Here is a 23800-nt window from a genome sequence, read left to right on the forward strand (position 1 = left end):
CGTCTTTCCTTTCCCCTTTCTTCTTCTATCTTCTAGTTCTTTCCATCTTTTCCCTCCATGCTCGTCCCAACATACTGTTCCTCCTACTTTCCCACGAACGTGACTTCCATTTCCCGCCCTTTCCTCTCCTGTCCCTTTCATCTCGTATCTCCTTCCTTCCGTCTCTCCCCCCCACCCCTTCTACAAACGTGGCTAACATTATGTCAGATCTATGAGGTGCTTGCTCGCTTGCGTTCTATTTTGAAATCCACCTAAATGTATCGTTCGTACAGATAGGTTGTTCATTTCATAGTTATGGCAGACAGCCCCTCGACACTTATGATAAACCCCGTGTTGGCTGATGTCTGGATATAAATAAGAAAAAGATATAACTAGGACCATTTAATACGGTTAGCCTTATATTTTAAGTACAGAAAGTGTTAGTCCAAGTAGTTTTCAAGAAGACAGACGAAGTGTTAGAGGAAAATCTAACAAAAGGAAAATACTGAAATAAAAGTATTGGTTTGCCGTAGACTTGTCACTGAAGTATGTTTTATGTATCTTAGGTGAATTAACAGTTACGCTATAAATGTGGTCCACGTGGCGTGAACCATTTATTTTTCTATGGGGAGCTTTGATTAACCCTTGAAGTGATGCTCTAATGCAAGAGATGTCCCAGCAAAAAGGCCTACGATATTTTGAACTACCGCTTCGTTTGAAATTTTTGGTTGTCATCGTACATCAACGTGATGCATCGTATCAGTATCAACATGAATGTTGAGCGTAGGTGTCGGGGCTGTAGCGTTGTACCCGTCCACATAAGACGCGGGCTTGTGCACTAAATCATGTATTTTACATTCTGTTGCTCTCACCCACATTTATGACTTTGAATAAATGGCTGTTGCGAAGAGAAAATAAATCTTTCATTAATCCTTTTTGAGGAAAAATGTGCTCCTTTTTTATTGCATTTTTCACTCTGCGGCTGTAGGATCATTGTTTGCAGATATCAAGATTTGAAGGCACCAATAACATCCTGTTTTTAGAAGTAATTTACAAGGAAAGCACCAGCGGTAAGAATAGAGAGGAATACTAGAAGGTCTATAAGAAAAGTGGTACCGTGTATATTTAATTCTAATTATAATAACACTAAATAAAAAGATTTCCTTAGAAGTGAATGCAACTTTTCATCGTTGTGTTGTACAGGACATTCGCCAGATTAAACTAATGTTTTAATCTATCATCTACCAGACTAGAGAATTCATTTGGAAAGTCCTTCAGCGCGCTATTCAAACTGCTGTTCTTCTCGGGAAGCGCAAAGATTGGCTCCATCGAAATTTCAGCTCATGGCAGGTAATACCCAAGGTCTTATTCTATATACCTTGGTAATACCCTTCCCGTAAACCAACGGTCATCTTCCCGAGGCCTTTGTCATAGGCTGTGCCACGGTCTGTGGACTATGCCTACTCAGGAACGTTTGGCCTCGGCACCACAGCTTCTGGGCTGAGTTCCGTTCACCGACCGGCTACTATAGTTGAATATAGAATAGAATTGAATATAGAATTTAGGCCAGAGGCCAAGCACTGTTAACTATAAGGTCATTCAGAGCTGAAATGGAAATTGACAGTGAAAAGTTTGAATGGTGTAACATGAGGAAAACCTTGCAGTTGCACTATGAATCAATTGTTAGGAGAGGGTGGAAAGTAAGATGGAAGAAAGAATATGAAAGGGGGTACAGTAACAGCAACGAAAGGGGTTGCAGGCAGCTGGGGGCCGAAGGCACGCTGCAAAGAACCTCAAGTAATGCCTACAGTGCATCGCAAACAAAGACGAGTGAATGTTCTTTGCCTTTGTCTAATTAACCTTCCACCAGGTAGTAAACCCGCCCAGTGCAAAAATGGCTTAGTTTGAGCGTTATGCATTTGTTATTGTTCAGTCAACTTTATTAGAACAGGGCTATTTACATGTCATAGGCTTTATTTTAAAGAAATTCAGACTGTGTAGTATATTGACACTTCCGGTGTTCAAATTTTTCCAAGTGTCCCTAGCTTCTTATCACAAAGTGTTCCATATTTTACTCCACAAAAATGCGACGATAAATGTAGAATGGGTATAAATACAGGGTGGCTCAGTATAGAATGATACTAAATTAGAAGTAATTACTCGGTTACATTATGCATAAATGTATTATGTACTATGCTCGTACTTTCAATTCCTGTTTTCAACAACCAGAATTTCCTTGATGAAAATTGCGGTTAATTTTATGGATAATGAAATTGGTACCCATACGTTAATTAACCTTGTATTTACATTTTTTTTACATATGAGTGAAATTATACAATGATGAAGTTATATTCAAATAATGATGAAGCTATAATGAGGTTTTATAGCTATATACAAAATATTAAATATAGTCGAATAAAGGATTGTTTTGAGTGATAAAGCAGGGAGGGACATCAAACCTTCAAGTTTACGTTGCAAAACTTTTTTTGAATTATATATATTTGTATAGAGGAATAATGGAATTTGAACTATAGAATAGAACACTGAGGTTAGAAAATAAGGCTCATGAATAGACTGCAGGCAGCTTCTTACTTAGTTAAAAATGAAAATACATTTCCTCTTGGCAGGAAGCAGTATCTGAATCTCTCTTAGGGATAATGAAGTTTTCACTTTTATCTCGAAACGAACAACAAATTTCAAGTACGGAGAGCTTTGGAATGATTGAATCTTCTATAAGGAAAAGTAAAAGAGATGGTTGGGGATCGTAGACTATCTACAACATTCAGGAAACTGGCCTAGTAAGTTCTTTTGTTTCATCGCAAAAGTAAAGAAAAAGAAACGGTCGACATTCATAGTCTGTTACACTTCACGTATCTTTATTAGCAAACACAATTGCAGGTAGCGTACTTATTGGAATTTGAAAAACTGGTCCATGGATATCATCATTGTGAAGTTCATAGTATAGCACTTCTGTGCCTTCACCCACAAGGGGCAAACCTGCTCTACAATACTGGAACTAAAATTTCTTTAACCAGACATCGATTTTTTTTCTTTAACAATTTCAGAGATTCAATTATAAATTTATATTCTGTAGAGAGACAGACAGACAAGAAATATCTTCCAAAGATTTTAACAGGTAGAAATATGTGAATACGCAGCAAGACTGCATACTTCAGAGATAAATAAGAATATCTTCCTGTTTCTGAAACGAAAGGCTACGAAAATTCGACTTGTTGTGTCCGAATAAAGTGTACCCCAACAAAATTTAAAGACCTTTGCAATCTAGTACAATGCACATTGAGTCATATTTTGTCATTCAATGTGGATTTCAAACACCTGAGAGCGTTTTTAATATCGTTCTTTTTCAGTGTTATAATAAAAGACGATGACATTGCCATTATTGACCTGCATATCAGTCCAAGGTTGGTCTCTGTTTAAGGATTGGTCTCTGTTTAACGGTATTGTCACTATGGGAGTTAGATTTGCCTGCGGGGTTTCCAACTGACACATTTTGCAGGCAGCATCGTTGTGTGCAGTGCAAAATATTGTCTCCAACTCCTGCAGCGTCTTGTTGTTCGTCTCTGGGAGGTGTGCCCACACCACCGCTGCAAGAACAAAGTTAGCCAGAGCAAAGAATATAAGCGTCCATCCGAGACCGACTGAATCGATGACGTCAGGAAACACATAATTCATGACGAAAAGCATGAGATATCCACAGGAGGTGACCACTGAAGCACCGAGGACCCTGACAGGAGTTGGTAAGAGCTCGCCTATCAGTACCCAAGGAACTGGGCCTAAGCCTAAACCATACGATGCAACGAAGAGCAAGACAGCCGCCAAAGGAATCCACGAGGAACCTCTTGAATCGTCAATGAGGACCACTCCCGCCAGAGAGGCTGAGACGCCGCACACAATACTCGAACACTGGAGGATGGGTCGACGGCCAATGTTGTCCAGGAAATAGGCTGATAAAAGAGTAAACACTAGGCGTACAACCCCAACCAAGATTGAGCAGGTAAAGGCGTCTAATTCTACACCTGTTCGAGTGAACATGTACACGGCATAGGTGAAAATAACAGCCTTTCCGCCAATTTCTCTTAACATGAATATAACAGATACTAATAATATCGGTTGAGCATTCCTGGCCCTTTTCAGCTTGGATATCTGCAAAATAGGAAAATGTATTTTAATACTTATGATGAGAATGCACTTATTATAGTTTGTCACCTTAACTGTAAATCATTCAATGGCAAATGTTTATCTTTGGGGATTACCGTAAGCAAAATGAACAAACGAATGTAAATATCATAAAGAAATATTAGCCGTAGATAACGACCCCCGAACTTTGTTGGTGGTCACTATCTGGATAGATCCCCACTTTGTCTGAGTGCATAAATATTCCTTACTATCTAATGAATATTCTTATTCTAAGAGACACACCTGTTCAAAAATGGATGGATTTCTCTGGAGAGTGGTAGATGTTATAGCATTTAGTTCTTCAGCTACGGACGAAGATCTGGGACCTCGGAGGCGCTGCAGCGAAGTCTCGGCATCTTTGATTCGATTTTTTTCCACCAGCCAGAAGGGAGACTGCCACGAAGAGAGAATGAGAATTTACAGGTTGTTGATAACGAGTCACTTCCATTATAATTCCCGGTCGTCATCCTCACCAGAATATATTAGATTATCTGGACACCTGAGTAACTTTCTACGAAGACAACTCTCAACGCTGAGAATGGTTACACGAACTCTAGAGTAATGAGCTATATGAGAGCATTTTTCAAGACAAGATACAACTGCTTAGCTGTAAAGAGTTACTCAAATGCCAGTAGCTGTAGACTTTAGATTTTTTAAATAACAATGCACAATAATTAGAGGAATTACCTCCGGCACAAACGGCGTAATCACCACCAGAATGAAAAACGGCAATGCGGAAAATGCAGTGGCTAACCTCCACGAGAGAAACTTAGCCAGAATGTAAGAACCCAAAAGCCCCAAGTCCAACATGATCTCCGAGAAGCTGACGACCATCCCTCGATGTTTGGTGTCGCAGAGCTCAGCAAGAAGCGGCGACAGCAGCGTGGTAATCATGGCGCCGAAGAAGACCGTCAGACCTCTGCCCACGTACAGGAGTGAGACGTAGGGTGTGAATGCCTGCAGCAGCCAGCACCCGGCTAAGGGAATCAGGATCAAACTGAGTAGGCGTTTGGGACCAATGATCTCGTCCAAGGGGCCTGTTATGAAGCACGCTACGATGAGGGTCAGGCCCATCATGGAGGCTGCGGAAAAGATATTGAAAATCATGGGTCAGGATAAAGTAAATTGTATGATAACTAATGAGAAAATAGTAAACGTTACTCAGAAATAAGAGGCCTTAATAGACGATAAAGCTTAGAAAAAATACAGTTAATCTTTACGTTGATGTCGTAAAGGAGCTATCATTTCCAAGCGACACATGGAAAAAAAGAACACGTTGCATACACACGCACACACACACACACACACACACACATATATATATATATATATATATATATATATATATATATATATATATATATACATATATATATATATATATATATATATATATATATATATATATATATATATATATGTGTGTGTGTGTGTGTGTGTGTGACCGGGTAAAAATGTTGTTCTGTTACAACAGAATTCTATGTAATAAAAGTATCCCATAAAAACGCCAAAATATAGAGAGAAAATATTATATTTCAGAACTCAGCTATTTTCAGCTATATAAATGAACATAACCACAGAATAAACTGGAATTTGTCACGTATAATTTATAGCAGCAACTGTCGGTACAATAGTCAGATGATAGAATCAGCTTGATTGAACAGAAAGGGTAATGAAATATCTCAAAGGGCGCATGGGATTCAGATGTCATTGATAAAGTTTTCCTTCAACCAACGCTTAAGAGGATTAAAGAAGGATTATCAGTGGGAGGGACCTAAATTGGCTTAACTGTGGATGGATCTCTTGGTATAAATACCACTTTTTCTGTAACTTTTCTCATTCATCTACCTGAAGAGACAGCAGTCTCTGAATTATAGTATTTTCTCTCTATATTTTGCCGTTTTTATGGGCTCCTCTTATTGTATATATATATCTATATATACAAGTATATATATATATATGTATATATATATATATATATATATATATATATATATATAGTATAAGTATATGTCATATATGTATGTATATATATATATATATATATATATTATATATGTGTGTGTGTGTGTGTAATGTGTGTGTATTATTATTATTATATTATAGCATTGGAACTGCGATGCCAATAATTTAAGTGAAGCAAGAAGATGCGATAAAGAAAAAAATACAACGTTACATTGACTTTTTTTTCAAAAGATCCATATATCTTTCAGCTGAATTCAAATATTTCTGGAAAGAACAACGCAGTTATAAACTGTATACAAATATTATACGAATACTTAAATGTACCTTTAATTTACTTAAATTGAAAGAATATATTCTTAAGTGGAAGGAAAACAAGATGATGTAGTTAAATGTAATAAATATATATATATTTATATACTTTTTCCGGATTTGGATTTCAGGGGGGGGCCGGCAAATGTCCCCTCTTGCCCCTATGTGCGGGCGCCCATGTATCGGCCTTGCGTACAAGTATAGCAAAATTGAAAGGCAGAGACGCAGGGCGTCCTCATACCAACTAATGTAAAGATATTGTCAGAGAAATGAAAATTGTTTAGCACTTCGTATTTCTCATCAACTCGGTCATATATATAAAAAAATGTGTTGTTATATAAACCTAATGTCAAGTCCTATATGAGGCTTTATGTACACCCAAAAAAAGGCAGTCATAGAATAAAGGTTATCTGACGTATTTAATACAATTAGGGAATATTTGATCAATGATCGAAAGCCTTTGATGACGAACGATTTTGGTTTTTCCATTACCAAAGACTGATTTCATTTTGCCCACCTGATTAGTTTGAAATCTTACCTTTTATCCTTCTGGAACCACCCCATATCCCTGGTCCCATACCCAGGTAAATAGAAAGTTAATGTTCGGGTTAACACCCCTTCCTCATATATATATATATATATATATATATATATATATATTATATATATATATATATATATATATATGTGTGTGTGTGTGTGTGTGTGTGTGTGTGTGTGTGTGTGTGTATGTATATATGCATGTATGTATGTATATAAAGTAATTGTTACTGCAAACCGCAGCAGTTAGTAAGGTTTCCAACCGTAATTGGAAACACGAGGATGAGAGCGTCCTTACCCAACCAGGCGATGTCATCATCTGTGATAGAGAGTTTGCTCTCTCCACTATCAATCGGGAATCCGGAGGAATTATTCCCGCTCTTCATTTTGGACAGGTTGGAGGGCCAGCCGATGACTAACCCGTCGTTGATTTTAGCGGCGGCTACAATAGCGGCAAACACGACCTGTGGGGAGCATGTAAATCAACTCTGCGTTATGGGTCTAGGCGTTATGGGTCTAGGCGTTATGGGTCTAGAGATAACATGCCGTTCCTTAATATTAAGCATAAGGAGGGAAAGTCGAGATGATACAAGGCCATCCTAACTTAACTACAACTAGTGCTTCCTTCAGAACATGATCTTATTTTCATTAACTGACGTATGAGGTATCACTTGACTAGAAAGATTTCCCAGGTATGAAGGGTTTGCGACTTGTGAGTTGTGACTTGCAGTACTACTTGCCTCTCTGAGTAAGCTGTGCGAACCCTTAGACTCCTTCCTCCCATCCTCGCTCATGTTAACAGCACCTGTGCGATAGAAGAATAAAACAAATAGCTTTTTTATTCGAAAATAAGTTTGGGGACTACTTTGTCTACTTTAAGAAGGAACACGGTAGATTATTAAGAGATTGTGCTTATCTTTAGGCTGAGACCAGTAAAGTACGAAATAATACTTGTTCGGGCATTACAAGCAAATCCATTCTGTTTATGTTTACCAGAAGAGGAAAGTAAAGCATTAAAATGAACTGCGTATATACCACAAGAGATTTTTTTTATAGTAACTGTATTCTTAATGGCTCTGAATACGATATAAAAAGTCTTATTATTATAAAATTTAAAAAAAAATATTTCATTTTAAATTTTAATCATATCCCGACAGTATAAACTTTAACTATTTTCTTTCTTTTTTTTTTTCTTTTTTTTTACAGATTGAGACCAAAGGTTAGAAAATGGAACTCTCCTCCCGATGTGGTGAACGCGGTGATAAGTTTTAAGAAATATGGTTGAAATATGCAATACAGCAAATTTTAATAGTTCGTCTACACTCACTTTGACAGTGTAGAGAGAGCGTTACGTTCATCTACGACGAGTGCGACTAGTGCCGTCAGTGCGCCTCATCCGGTGCACTGTGGGCATTACTTAAAGTTCTCTGCAACGTCCCATCATCACCAAGCTGCAGCCCCTTTCATTTCTTTTACTTTACCTCTGTTCATAGTCTCTTTCTTCCATCTCACTTTCCACCCAATTGTTTCATAGTGCAACTGCTTTGAGGTTTTCCTCCCGTTGTTCCTTTAAAAGTTGTTTGTTCTCTGTTTCCCTTTCAGCGAAAGGCCAAACCCTGAAACCTATGGTCTAAATCTTACATTGCATTCCATTCCACGACAAGTGCGGCGGCCGTCTTTAGAATCTCCAGCAAGTTGTATAAACTAGCTTTATGCCATGAAAATATGACATGCCTCAATTTGATACTACTTGGAAGACAAGACGGTAGAGCCCAATTTCCTATGACTTGAGGTGCCCTGTGTTATAAATTCACCTGTTACCATTTGTCTAATTGGATGTCTGGTAGTCGGCTAAAAGAGCATTGATAAACTACAATGGAAGTGAGTGTGCAGAAGTGGGTAACAGGCCATGCGGGACATTTGTCGATAAATAATCCATTTTTTATCCCCTGAACTTACGGGAATTGGAAACAGAAGATGTAAAAACAACCTAAACTGAAAGGATCTAAGTGATATAGGTTAATGTTCTTATTCTCTCATTCTGAATGAACTGACAAGTACTTTTTATACTTTTTTAAGTCCTTGCAATGAAAACTCCATAAAGCGAGATATATAGAAAATGCGGGTGACTATTTTTTTTTTATTGTAATCTACACTAACGCTAATCAGTTACCTTATGTTTCAGAGACATTTTACCTCAAAGGTAGTTATGTCTGCGAACATTCTGAAAAAAGTAAAAAATGCGCAGAAAAATAAAGTTTTCTGTATTTCGTATAATTAAGGCCATCAAAAGAGATCTATCTTTCGGTGGTCTTGGTATAATACTGTATAAGCCGAGGCCCACGAAACTTTTACCACGGTCCGGTGGCGGACTGGCCTATATCTTAGCCAGACGCACGATTATAGCTAACTTTAACCTTAAATAAAATAAAAACTACTGAGGCTAGAGGGTTCCAATTTAGTATGTTTGATGATTGAAGGGTGTATGCTCAATATACAAATTTGCAACCCTCTAGGTTCAATAGTTTTTAAGATATGAGGGCGGACAGAAAAAGTGTGGCAAGAAAACAGTGCGGACGGACAGACAACCGGCACAATAATTTTCTTTTCAGAAAACTAAAACCGTTCCTTTTCTTGAATTCATTCTGGACGTTACCCGGTGTAGGGGTTGTTAGTGTACGAGCTTTGGGCTGTCTCTCGGCAGCTATGATGTTACCGCCATGACACATTGACACTGCCGCAGTGCCGCTGTCTCTCTGTCTGCACTTTGCCGTCATCTAGGCAGCAAGTATTATTCTTTGTAGGTGCTTGTAGAATAAAAATGTTCACCCACACACTCATTAATTAAAATTTCAGAAACTTAACCTTTAATTCTGTCTGCAGACATAAAGAGTGTTACCATAATCAGTGACATGATATCCACTCAGACCGTGTTCTGGTTCAGGCAGGAAAAGACCCATGATAAAACTGAGAAACCTGTTAGGAGATGCAGTACTGTGCGATTTTCTTTTAATGTACAGAAGTTATGGGGCCATAGCTACAAGGGTCACTGATGCTTAGTCAGTTGTTAATATCACTCAGTATGATCAAATCTCAAATTAGACAGCAGACATGTAGGAAATGGAAAACGAGAGAGGGCAGAAATGAATCAAAAGAAGAAATAATAAAGTAACAGCCCAGTAAATACCTACAAGTTAGAGCAGAATACAAGAAAAAACTAAATCTAGAGGGCAGGATGTTTGAACTCCCATTACGACGCTTCTTGAACATATGGGCATCGGAATTCATGATACTGTCAGCCAGGCAGGTTATCCCATAGTTCTCCACAATAAATACTAATTAGATCAAAAGTCTTTGGTACCGGGTAATGTAACGACGATGCACTTCGTGAGGATGTCGAGATTACTACTGAATGAAGCGAGTAAGAAGCAGAATCACTTCTGGGCGACGGTCTGCATCATCATCTCAGTTGTTGGGAGAGATGGAAAGCAGTAATTTACAGTGGCTTGGCGAAATGCAGACAGTTAGGTGGTGAAGGCTGGCTTTGCGCCAGTAAGGTCCCTTGTCTCAGGCTAGCCGCTGAAGGGGATAAAAGGGTGGCTGTGAACCTCTGAAGTCTGCCCAACCAACAGACGAAATCCAGACAGAAGAACAACTTTCCAACGTGGGTAGGGTAGAACAATAAGATCTCAAGTATGTGATGTTAATGATATCGTCTCTATCAGCTTGAGCAGCATCGCGAACACCTATAGTTTTCTAGCAGCAATAATCATTTGACAAAATAAAAAAATAAAAAAGTTGGGATGAGGGAAAAAGGTCGGTCACTGCCCTGAAGGTGGTCGAACTGCGTGTAAAAAGCGGAGAGATTTTCAAGACTCAAATTTTATTGCTATTATTATAGGTGGCCGATGATGCCACCGTCTTGCGAGATGAGGCACATTGAAGACAAGGATGGGTTAACATTAGCAAGTTCCACAGTTGGATCCTGGTCCTCCGCCCACTTACCGACCCAGCTGTAGACCGATACCGTCCCCAGCGTCGATCTAAAAATAAGAGCAAGGGGGTAGCAACCTCATCCCTAAAGGCCTGCTGAAAACTGGGAAGCTCTCTCTTCCCTTTAGGCGCCGGCCTTTTCCTCCCCTCAAAATGAAAATGCCTATGGAAAAAACCATTATTATCACTATTATTATTTTTTTTCTATCACAGTCCTCAAATTCGACTGGGTGGTATTTATAGTGTGGGGTTCCGGGTTGCATCCTGCCTCCTTAGGAGTCCATCACTTTTCTTACCATGTGCGCCGTTTCTAGGATCACACTCTTCTGCATGAGTCCTGGAGCTACTTCAGCCTCTAGCTTTTCTAGATTCCTTTTCAGGGATCGTGGGATCGTGCCTAGTGTTCCTATGATTATGGGTACAATTTCCACTAGCATATCCCATATCCTTCTTATTTCTATTTTCAGGTCTTGATACTTATCCATTTTATCCCTTCCTTTCTCTTCAACTCTGGTGTTCCATGGTATTGCGACATCAATGAGTGATACTTTGTTCTGTTATCACGTATCACCCCATCTGTTCTGATACCATAGTCCCAGAGGATCTTTGCCTGATCATTTTCTATCACTCCTTCATGTTGGTGCTCGTACCACTTATTACTGCAAGGTAGCTGGTGTTTCTTGCACAGGCTCCAGTGGAGGGCTTTTGCTACGCATGCCTCTTTTTGTACTGGTTCTGTGCAAGTGCCGGACATTCGTTTGCTATGTGGTTTATGGTTTCATTTTTCGTATTGCACTTCCTACATATGGGAGAAATGTTATTTCCATCTTTGGACATATCTGGTTCTTAGAGCCTGATCTTGTGCCGCTGTTATCATTCCTTCAGTTTCCTTCGTGAGCTCTCTCCTAAGTAGCCATTGCCACGTGTCATCGCTGGCTAGTTCTTTAGTCTGTCTCATGTATTGTCCGTGCATTGGTTTGTTGTGCCATTCCTCTGTTCTGCTTGTCTTTCTCCTGTTTCTGTATATTTGTGGGTCTTCGTCTACATTGCGCCAGTACGGTCACTTGTCTCAGGCCAGCTGCTGAAGGGGATAAAAGGGTGGCTGTGAACCTCTGAAGTCTGCCCAACCAACAGACGAAATCCAGACAGAAGAACAGCTTTCCAACGTGGGTAGGGTAGAACAATAAGATCTCAAACGTATGTGATGTCAATGCTATCGTCTCTATCAGCTTGAGCAGCATCAAAAACACCTTTAGTTTTCTAGCAACAACAATAATAATAAAATAATATATTATTATTATTATTATTATTATTATTATTATTATTATTATTATTATTATTATTATTATTATATAATAATAAAATAATAATAATAATAATAATAATAATAATAATAATAATAATAATAATAATAATAATAATAAATAATAAAAAATATAATTGTTCAAAAGTATGATAGACGAAATAACATCCTCTCCCCATATGTAGGAGTGCAATACGAAAAAATGAAACCATTAAACCCACATAGCAAGTGAATGCCCGGCACATTGCACAGAACCAGTACAAAAAGAGGCATGATTCAGTGCAAAAGCCTCCACTGGAGCCTGTGCAAGAAACATTCAGCTACCTTGCAGTAATAAGTGGTACGAGCACCAACCTGAGGGAGTGATAGAAAACGCATCAGGCAAAGATCCTTTGGGACTATGGTATCAGAACGGATAGGGGTGAAATAGTGCAAACAGACCAGACGTGACGTTGATTGACAAAGTCAAGAAGAAAGTGATCACTCATTGATGTCGGAATACCATCGGGACACCAGAGTTGAAAGAGAAAGAGAGGGAAAAAATGGATAAGTATCAAGATCTGAAAAATAGAAATAAGAAGATATGGGATATGCCAGTGGAAATCGTACCCATAATCATTAGGAGCACTATGCACGATCCCAAGATCCCTGAAAAGGAATCTAGAAAAAACTAGAGCTGAAGTAGCTCCGGGCCTCATGCAGAAGAGTGTGATCCTAGAAACGGCACACATAGTTAGAAAGTGATGACTCCTAAGGGAGGCAGGATGCAACCCGGAACCCCACACTAAAATAAATACCACCCCAGTCGAATTGGAGGACTGTGATAGAGCAAAAAAAAAAAAAAAAAAAAATAATAATAATAATAATAATAATAATAATAATTCCATAATAATAATAATAATCCCCAATAATAATAATAATAATAATAATCATTATTATTATTTTTTTTTTTTTTTTTTTTTTTTTTTTTTTTTTTTGCTCTATCACAGTCCTCCAATTCGACTGGGTGGTCAATTTATAGTGTGGGGTTCCGGGTTGCATCCTGCCTCCTTAGGAGTCCATCACTTTTCTTACTATGTGTGCCGTTTCTAGGATCACACTCTTCTGCATGAGTCCTGGAGCTACTTCAGCGTCTTGTTTTTCTAAGATCTCAAAAGTATGTGATGTTAATGCTATCGTCTCTATCAGCTTGAGCAGAATCGCGAACACCTATAGTTTTCTAGCAACAACAATAATAATAATAATAATAATAATAATAATAATATAATAATTAATAATAATTAATTATTATTATGATTATTATTATTGTTATTATTATTATATTATTTTAATATTATTATTAATTATTAGCTTGTTTCAACGCGGCATTTAATTTATATAGAATCTTCTTAGTTCTTCTCATTATTCTCTTTTTCTCATCATCATGTAGATACTTCTTAAAAACAACCCGGCTCCCAAAGAAACGTCTTTGAAGAGGAGTATCATCTACGAATTCACATGCCCGGTGGAAGGATGCTACCATTCCTATGTCGGGAGGGATGACCACTACCAGACTCTTTAAGCGTCTCTCCTGCCACCTTCAAGAAGGGGCCATTTTCAATCATTACAGAGAAAACCATAACAAAAGACCAGAACGTGCTGAGCTCATAACGAACGTAGAAATTATTGACCAAGCACAGGACCGAAGACTTTACGGTTTCTAGAGGCACTGCATATATTAGAAAAAAAAGAAAGAAAAAAAGCCCAGTGTCATCACAGTAAAAGATAGAATTTCTCCCTGCCATCATAAGAAGAAATACAAGAAACCAACCGACACCACACACCGTCACGCGAGAGAGAGAGACAGAGAGGAAGAAGCAGAGAGAGAGAGAGAGAGAGAGAGGACGAAGCAGAGAGAGAGCACCGAAAGTTGATGGCATGTCACCTGAAGGGCTTATAATACCTACCACTCAGGTGGTGGGAACCCCAACCAACACCCAACCCCCGCCAACATCCCCGGACGGACCTTAGATCTCAACACCTCATGGTCAGATTTCGTCACTAACCTAATACCAAAAAAATTCCTACCTATCGATTGTACATGCCCTGCCTGCTATAAATATGTGTAAACCACGTATCTTAATTCACTTACTTGCATACTGTCATAGATGACCGCCTGTGCGCTGTCGACACGTTAGAGGAAATAAACCTAAGACAACTGAGATCTTTATAATGTGCTCAGGAAACCTGATATACCAGCTACATGATGATGAGATATAGATAATAAGAAGAATATAGAAGGTTTTATATAAATTAAATGCCGTTGAAACAGCTATAATATTCAATGCTACTGCCCTCAGAGAAGGCCTCCTCCCTTTTCATTATTATTATTATTCAGGTTTAGGCAAGGAATCCATCTTGAAAGTATAAAATTAAGTCATAAGGCTCACAAGGTTCTCTCGTTACTGGGCCCACAAGTTGGACCTATCCAAAACTTTTGGCGTTTGTCGTTTTAGAATTCTTCTGTCGTAGACTTCAAGGTCAAAACAAAAAGAGGAGAGTTGATGACGGTATCTGTGCCATGACGCTTCTGCGTGATGAATCCGCGATCACCAGCTGTGTTTTTCTGTTGTTGACACTTGAGAACCACAGACTTTGGGACAATGCTGCGTCTTCGAAATGAGCGCACCATTGTCATGTTGCGGATGTCTTGGAGGCCTGGTAAGCATGCCAGTAGAATTGAGAACAAACGTGACTTTAGCGCATTTTCTAGGAGCTAAAATTAAAGGATGACGTAAAATATCAGAACAACGGATCGTAGTTGGGCAATCTTTAAAAATAAAATGACACGTAGCGCAACTTATTCAACGCCACGGAGTGAATGAAAAATGAATTAAGGTTAGGCCAACACAGAATATGTAGAACTAACACTCCAAGCAATAATCTGAATTCCGTATGGAGCTATTCTTTCCGACGAAAGGGTATACTTATGTATTCAAGATAAAACGCTGGTTGTTTATTTATTTGCTTATTCATTTTCGTGAGTATGTAGTATGTCTATTTCTGGGTGGGGAGGGTGTCTGTCAAAAGAGTAGTGCAAATTCATAAAGAGTCATTTTCCAGAGGTAGAGAGTTTGGCATTTGCGCGCAATTTTCCATTTGAATTATATCAAGCTCATTGTCCGAATGATCTGGGATACAAAGCATAACACTGCTATTATCAGTTAAACGATTTCTCATGTCATGCAGCAGAGCAACCAAATCAAACACTTGTTAAGATTAACACAGGCATTGCAGTAATAAAATGGTTACTCAGTTGGTATAAACCAACAGAGAAAGATATGAAGACGATTGTCAGATATCTCTCGGGAGTAATATCCAAAATGGCATCTTTAAAACAGGCAAAGTGAGATGACTTACAATAAAGAAAAAGTTTGAATAAACTCAGTATATAATTGAAAGGAGAATATCCTCCAGAAGTGAAGTGGAAATAAAACTACACCTAAGGCCTGGCAAGATCCGTATAATATCTTAACTGATCAAATAGGAAAATAACTTGTGGAATCCAAGCAGGATGAAACCAGTATCTTTGCAGATTTTCAAATCATCAGAAAAGATGAATAGTTATCAGCCTGAAGGGTTGGAATTACTTTTGTCTTGTAACGTTTAAATCACGCACAATTCTGAAAGCATCGATCTGAGATGGTTTGTTAAATCTTTAGTTAAGAAACAGTGAGTCGAGAGACAAACGTTACAGGAAACAGGCTCACGAAGTGTAGAATTATCATGATACACACACACACACGCACACACACATATATATATATATATATATATATATATATATATATATATATATATATATTATATATATATATGTGTGTGTGTGTGTGTGTGTGTGTGTGTGTGTGTGTGTGTGTGTGTCTTACTTATTACTTATAAATAAGTATCTCTTAGTTGAACCAGACCACTGAGCTGGTTAACAGCTCTCCTAGGGCCGGCTGGCCCGAAGGATTATATATTTTTACGTGGCTAAGAACCAATTGTTTACCTAGCAACGGGACCCACAGCTTATTGTGGGATTCGGATCCCACAGTAAGCTGTAGGTCCCGTTGCTAGGTAACCAATTGGTTCCTAGCCACGTAATAATATCTAATCCTTCGGGCCAGCCCTAGGAGAGCTGTTAACAAACTCAGTGGTCTGGTTAAACTAAGATATATATATATATATATATATATATATATATATATATATATATATATATATATATATATATATATAATGTGTGTGTGTTATAGTGACAAAAAATACTAATATATATAAACGAACGGGAAAACTCAAAGCACGCAGTTAGACATAAGCAACAAAACCACAAGAATTAGATGTCTTTAATAATGTTCCTAAAAGGAGACAGCAAACAACAGTTCCATGTCCCGACTCAAAAGGAATAAAAAGAAGACGAAAGCTCAGCATGGTATACAGCGCTCACGGTCTAAGCGAGTCCGAATTATCGGAAGATAAAGAAGATTGATTTCAAAAATACAATAAAAAGAAAGATGAAAAAACTCCCATGTTGTCTTACTTCCCTGATGCGCAGCGTAGTACATCATTTCTTACTTTTTGTATCCACATTCCATCGTCTTTCTGTTTCCTTCTGTTTCTACGAAAAATGGCCTCATTTGATTGGAAAGTCAATCACGTTTTGCAAGCTCCAGTTCGGAATACGAGTTTAGTATTGTCGGCGCTCTCTGCTTTCTGAAAAGCACTAAGTGTTATTTACACTCGCCTCCTATAAAGCCAGTTGACTGTAGGTATCCGTCTAGACTTGTTCAATTTGCCCTCAGTCTTATCATTGACATAGCTCAGTAAATTGTTCTTACTAATTTCAGTAACGAGAGTGATCTAAGTTTTCGATTTCCTTATACTGTCCGGATCCACTTACCACTGAATGTATGCCTTGAGGCTAGAAACGTGAAGTAAAAGAATAAACTGCATTCCCGTGTGGGTTGTAGCTTGTTGACTTTGTTGCTTTGAAGCTCGTTCGAGAGGCGTGTGTCTTCATGTTTCCTATTTCGGAATCAAGGCTTTCGTACGATAACTTATGCAATATATATATATATATATATATATATATTATATTTATATATATATATATTTAAATATTATATATATAGATCTATATATATATATATATATATTATATGAAGAAATTGATAAGTTCAATTTTCAAATAGCAACGGGACTGTTAAATGTTCTATTTTGTGGTGAATGGGGCTATAGTAGATTCACATCAATCGTGCATGTGATGTCTAGGCCGGTCCCTTATGACGCTCCTGATTGGCTAATGATAAACCAGTGACAGGGCTGGAAACTCTCAGTCTCTCTCGAGAGTTCACATGGGTAGGATCTATGTTCCACCTCTCCTGAGGGACACGTCTTTCAAAAGTATCCCTCAGGAGAGAGATGGAACATACGTCCCACCCATGTGAACTCTCTCGAGAGACTGAGAGTTTCCAGCCCTGTGATTGGCTTATCAAAAGCCAATCAGGAGCGTCGTAAGGAACTGGCCTAGACATCAAATGCACGGTTGATGTGAATCTACTATAGTAGACTATATAAATTGATCTTCAAAGAGCAAGGTCCAGTGGGACGAGCACGCTAATGCCTATTTCTTGCCCTGACCTAAAGAGAACAAGAAAATCGAGGAGTGATAAGGATGGGTCTTCACTACGGAGGAACAACATGCATTGCATCTCATCTCCACAGTTACTTGATAACCGATAGACACCAAACAATTATTGCTGCTGTTCGCTCTTGTTACATTAAGCTGGCTGGCCTTGTGTTCGCACGAGCTCTTGCTCCTTGAGCTGCCTGTAACCAGGTGATGCAGCAGCCCAGACAAATCTTTCCTGGTGTTCCGAGGAACACAGCTAATGACTTTGAAGCTAAGAGAATCCAGCAATTTGCTCTCTGCTGGGATAATAGACATGCTTTGCTCATTTTCGAGTCCTTGAAAACTCTTTTGTCGGTTGGACCAACGGACTCCTAGAACTGATGGCTCTTAGGTATCAAGGGATTGACTAACCTCGATAACTGGTGAGAACTTATCTCGTTCGTAAATTTCGGTAGTAATAATAATAATAACAATAGTGGCTGTTATGCTGAGCACTATAAGCAATGAAAAGTATATGAAGCCCGACTTCAGTATACAAAAGTGCAGTTTAATGGCGTTACAAACGAAGAGGCTCACTCTAGAGGGTAATTCACTTAGTAACGCTTGCCTCTCTCTCTCTCTCTCTCTCTCTCTCTCTCTCTTCTCTCTCTCTCGTTAATACAATTCCAGCAGGCAAGAAGAACTTTTTCTAACAGGCTCATTGCAACATCACAACCAAATCTATCAGGTCAAGGAGTTTCTTTGAGCACAAAACATATCATTGTGAAATTATGTTGTAATGTAATATTTTTCAAAACCACAGTACGTTTGCAGTATTATATAAACAAAGCCTGGTCTTCTGCCTTGCATTGCAACCGCCTCCTTTCTACTTCTCTCAGATCTTCGGCTGCTTTACCAGGCAACTGGTCGTCCTCTATGGCTGCGTGACCTTAATTCTTCGTAGCCCTATCTGCATTCATAAGGCGCTCTCCACTTCTGTAAGTCGTAATCTCTCTCTCTCTCTCTCTCTCTCTCTCTCTCTCTCTCTCTCTCTCTCTCTCTCTCTCTCGTAAATAAGCTCATTTCTTTTTAATGAAAGAGAATAATAAAGAGAAAATAAGGGGAATAAGGAAACCCATGAAGGCTGCAGACATCAACAAAAGAAAAGTATACCAAAAGAGGTGAAACAAAGCACCTGCAGCATGATCCTGTGTGCCCTCTTTTTGAAGGCAGAATACTAAGCCTTGGAACAATGCTAACTACTCTGGCAGTATTATATGAAAAGTTTTAACCACCAAACTTGCAGTTGAAGATGACACCATTATCTTTATATGGTCGGAATCATTAAGAACAGAACTACTCCAGGAGCAAGAGTCTGAGCTGGCGTACGTCCAGCTCAACCTAAAACGAACAATCGAATGTTACACGGGTAAAGCGAAGCATGAAACAGCAAACAACAGAAATCAGCTGATCGCTAGTCTTTGTTTTGCAGTAGATCAGCCTCATCCACCTTCAGCTACACAATTGTAGCAACTTTTTAAAATCTTTAGTAAATCCAACAGCCACTACATTTCGCACTGAGGAAAAGTGAATGGCTGAAACAGTTTAGTCAACTGAATACTGTCTTATCGTACTTTCAACGACGGTCACACTACAGCTTTGGTAAAGCCTCAGAACAGCTTTAGGGTTTTGAACACTACCCATGTATAGTTGAGCGTGATAGGCCTAGATCATTAGACTAACATCAACAACTTAAAATCTGGAAATGGATATATATAAATATATATATATATATATATATATATATATATATTATATATATATATGTGATATGTATATATATATGTGTGTGCGCGCACACACACACGCACATATTACATACATATATATGTGTGTACACACACATACACACACACACACACACACACACACATATATATATATATATATATATATATATATATATATATATATATATATATATATATATGTGTGTGTGTGTGTGTGTCTGTGTGTGTATAGTTAGCCAAGCCGGAGGCAGGGCTAAAGTCAATTTGTACAAGTTATCCCTAACTTTTTGCTGCAAGAAGACTCGTTTGATCCCAAATGGCCTCTGAAGCAGCTCTGATCCCCAGGGTTGGTCATTCTCTCAATCTTCACCAAAAAACGGGCGAGGGATTTTATCTTGGCTCGCTAATGAAGATGAATATTGCATTATTTTTTCAGAATGTTTTTCAAACTATCCTTCCAATTTTTTATCAAAGCTACTCTGAAAAAAAAAAATTTTCTTCATGGCGACTTACTGCGAAATTCTATTAATTCACTTGATTATTCGCCTCATGCTGAAATCAGCTTGTTCGTTATGGTATATTTTGTTCATGAATTAACAACTGGTGCTGACTTTTTTCCTTTAAAGGTGTGATGAAGTCCGATTCACTATCTTGAAGGTTCAAGGTACAACAAGAATACCTTTTTATAAAAATAAAATCACATTTTCTTACTTCTCATGTTTTAACCCCACTGCTTTTGCATATTTTAGTTTTGGAAACATCATGACTTACAGAGACCCACATCCGTGGCATAATGGTCACACTCTCAGACCTCGGCTTCTACTACAGGTGAAACGTCTGAACACAACTGAATCCATAAAGTAGAAGAAGCATGCGTAAGCCCCATATTAGCTGGAGACAATAATGGATCATTCTTTATTATCACATAGTTCATACTGCTAATAATGTAATAACCATATATATATAATCTATATTGTACAGGGAGATAGCCTAGCCAGTATCTTGTCACCTAAACGGAATGGAACCATTTTGTTGGCATAATTATCCATCCATATCTCCTTCGCCAGCTCTTTTACATTTTCTGTTCTTTTTTCTAGGTTCTTTTTCATAAACAATTTCCAGGAAACAAAATAAAAGAAAAGACAAACAGTCTTTCATATAGTTTTCTCATATTTTGGCAGTGCCTACTCTTCGCCTGCATTTTCACTCACTGCTCTGTCTTGCAAGGAGTACAAGGGTCTTGTGCCAGTGGGGACTTTGACACAGCTGCTAAATTCAAAATCCTACTCTAATCCTTTCAAGTGACAGAAAGGTCATTCTTTGATGGATCTCTCTTCAACTCTTGTCGAGACTCTTCCCAAATTCCAACCGTACCTCATATTTACTGCGGAATTCCAATTTTTGCGTGCTAGTTATTCCAAATCTTCTCTACTACCCACCTTTGCATTGAAATCACCCAGCCAGCAAAATTAGTCTCCCTTCATTTTCATGTATATATATATATATATATATATATATATATATATATATATATATATCTATATATATATATATATATATATATATATATATATATATATACATACATACATATATATATATATATATATATATATATCCCGTGTATATATACTATATATTATATATGTACATAGAGAGAAAGAGAGATGCTGCTATTCAATATGAAGAGTCTGCCAACAAGCGCTTATATCTGTCCGTCTTAACCATTCTAATCACACGACCCACGTGAAAAGCGGGCAGAAATCTAAAACATGTTAATGAACAAATTGAACGAAATCACTGCTAACCTGTGAGAAGCGTTTGCTTCTATCCGTATGGACTTATCTTCAGCGCAGTCGTCACCTGACTAGCGTCTTGTGAGTGACCGCGCCAAAAGATAAACAGTTACAGGATATATTTCATATTCAGTCAACATCCCCTGAGGTCCTTGTGACGTTGGTAGCTCTGTGATTATTGTTCCCTCAGGTTTGCTTCGCTGTTGATATTATCATCCTGTTCAGGTGTGGCTTCATTTTTTTCCCTCTTTCTCTGTATGTATATATATATATATATATATATATATATATATATATATATAATATATATATTATATATATATATATATATATATTATATATTGTGTCGGAATGAAATCTAGATTATTTCGTCATTTTTTTTTTTTCTTAAAAAAGGACAAACAGCTGTATCAGCGACAACAATGTAAATGCCAAAAGGAGCATCACCAGCGACAATAAACTAAAGAGGAGGACCAGCATTACAAAAGACAAACCACTAAGAATAGCCAACTCTTCTTGAATACCTGGAAGCATATCTTACTTAGCAACCATAAACTTGGGAACAGCGGCCTGTTTTATAACATTCTTATCGAAAAACGTTTACAATTTACACTACATGCAATCTTGATTAGCTTTTAACTGTCCTTTTATGCCATTTGCATTTTTTGACTCCTCCATCAGATTTCTTGGTCCGTAATTGAGGATTCCCGCTTCAAGACGGCACCAATGACTGCCTCCGTCATGGCGGTTATGATTTTGGTTCTGTCTGTTTACGAGTCTTTTTTGTCTTTTACTTATCTGCTTGTTAGCAGGATTACGCCCAAAGTTCTATTTTACCAATGGTGAGCTTTATGACAAGCGACGAGTGATTATAATTTAGGAGATAAAAGGTAACTTTTCGGTAGCAGAGACCTCAGGGGAATGGGTTTCCCAGCCCCGTTTAAAATTTTTTATGCCTGAAAGCCCGAAACCCTGTGCACTATTACCACGGATTTTTATGTTTCTAACATTTTCCAAAGAAAAACCTTTTGGATTTCATTGCGGTAAAGTCCAATCGTTTCTGGCCGATAGACATTATATGCATAGCCTTAATTTGACTTTGGTGGAGGTGTGCGCTCTGTCAGTGTTTATATGTATATATATAAGCGAATACCACAGGGGAAAATGATAGTCAGAAATCCAAGCGCTTTCGTCTTCACTGTGGACATTGTCAAGGAATTAATGAAATACAATTGGAGAGAAAGTTCTCAGGTACACAACAAGATCAAGTATACCAGATGGTTAATTGTCAAAAGGGTAAAAAATTAAAGAGATAATCCAGGATTATCGGATATCACACGGTCACAAACCTAAACATAGATTTAACCCTAACCGAAACTGCAAAGTATCCGTACAGTCCAAAACATGTCAAAACTGAATATATTAATTTTGTTGCTTATATTTATCTACAACTTTTTTCATTATGATCTTGTTGTGTACCTGAGAACTTTCTCTCCACTTGTACTTCATTCGTTCCTTGACAATGTCTTAGTAAAGACGAAAGCGCTTGGATTTCTGACTATCATTTTCCTGTGGATTCGCTTATTTAATGAAGTCGCGTGCATCTACTGTGATTTTTAAGCATATATATATATATATAGATTATATATATATATATATATATATAGTACTTCTGTATAGTGTTATGGTTGAACATCGACATTTCTCTGTAATTAGCCATAGCTAGGTTAAATTTTCGTGATATTACTTTCTCATGCTTCATAATTATCTTCTGTCTACACCGACTTGCCTTCTCTAGAGCTTTTGATGGATTTGACGGAGCCTTGCCAGGTTTTCTTAGTGGTATGGCAGTCTGAGATGAATGTTAACGTCAAATGAAAAACAAACGCTCTATTTCTGCAAATACAATAACAAATCTTTTATATCTGAGTAAAACGTCAAGCGAGGCTCCATTCCAAAATGCCTGTCCGTGATAGGAGATCACAAACAAACTGTAAGTGAAGTGATTCAGAGTGAAATAAGGTAATGATAACGAACAAAAACACTAGATGCATGATATAGAGAAGTTAAGTCATGAAAGCAAAGTATGAGGATATTGCCCACCGATAAGCAATGCTGCCGGTAAATTACGTTCCTGGCTGTTTGTCAACTGTAGCGAGCAGCAGCCAGAGTAGAAAACACATGGGGTTAACAGCCTCATCCTGAAAGGGCGGTACTTTCAGTTTTCAAATTATTCTTCCAAAGTGTTTCTTTGAACACCACCTGCTGCAGGTCGAAGGTTTGTTTACGGCCGGGG

The 23800-nt window shown here is 38.0% G+C and overlaps 1 protein-coding gene across 2 annotated transcripts; it reads right to left on the reverse strand.

Annotated features, from left to right (window-relative positions):
• Positions 1-368: 368 nt before the first annotated feature.
• On the reverse strand, positions 369-21609 carry LOC135222811 (facilitated trehalose transporter Tret1-like). 2 transcript variants are annotated; one of them, XM_064261116.1, is made up of 6 exons: positions 21517-21609; positions 7731-7795; positions 7289-7454; positions 4864-5258; positions 4420-4569; positions 369-4143 (listed from the first exon to the last, which is right to left on the reverse strand). In XM_064261116.1, exons 2-6 carry the CDS (start codon positions 7782-7784, stop codon positions 3328-3330), a joined length of 1581 nt encoding a protein of 526 aa, XP_064117186.1. In that variant the 5' UTR covers positions 7785-7795; positions 21517-21609; the 3' UTR covers positions 369-3327. The 2 variants fall into 2 exon arrangements, with proteins under 2 accessions (XP_064117186.1, XP_064117185.1); XM_064261115.1 differs by lacking the exon at positions 21517-21609 and adding an exon at positions 8318-8490.
• Positions 21610-23800: the final 2191 nt, after the last annotated feature.

Source organism: Macrobrachium nipponense, chromosome 8 (genome assembly GCF_015104395.2).
Source record: "Macrobrachium nipponense isolate FS-2020 chromosome 8, ASM1510439v2, whole genome shotgun sequence".
Taxonomy (NCBI): domain Eukaryota; kingdom Metazoa; phylum Arthropoda; class Malacostraca; order Decapoda; family Palaemonidae; genus Macrobrachium; species Macrobrachium nipponense.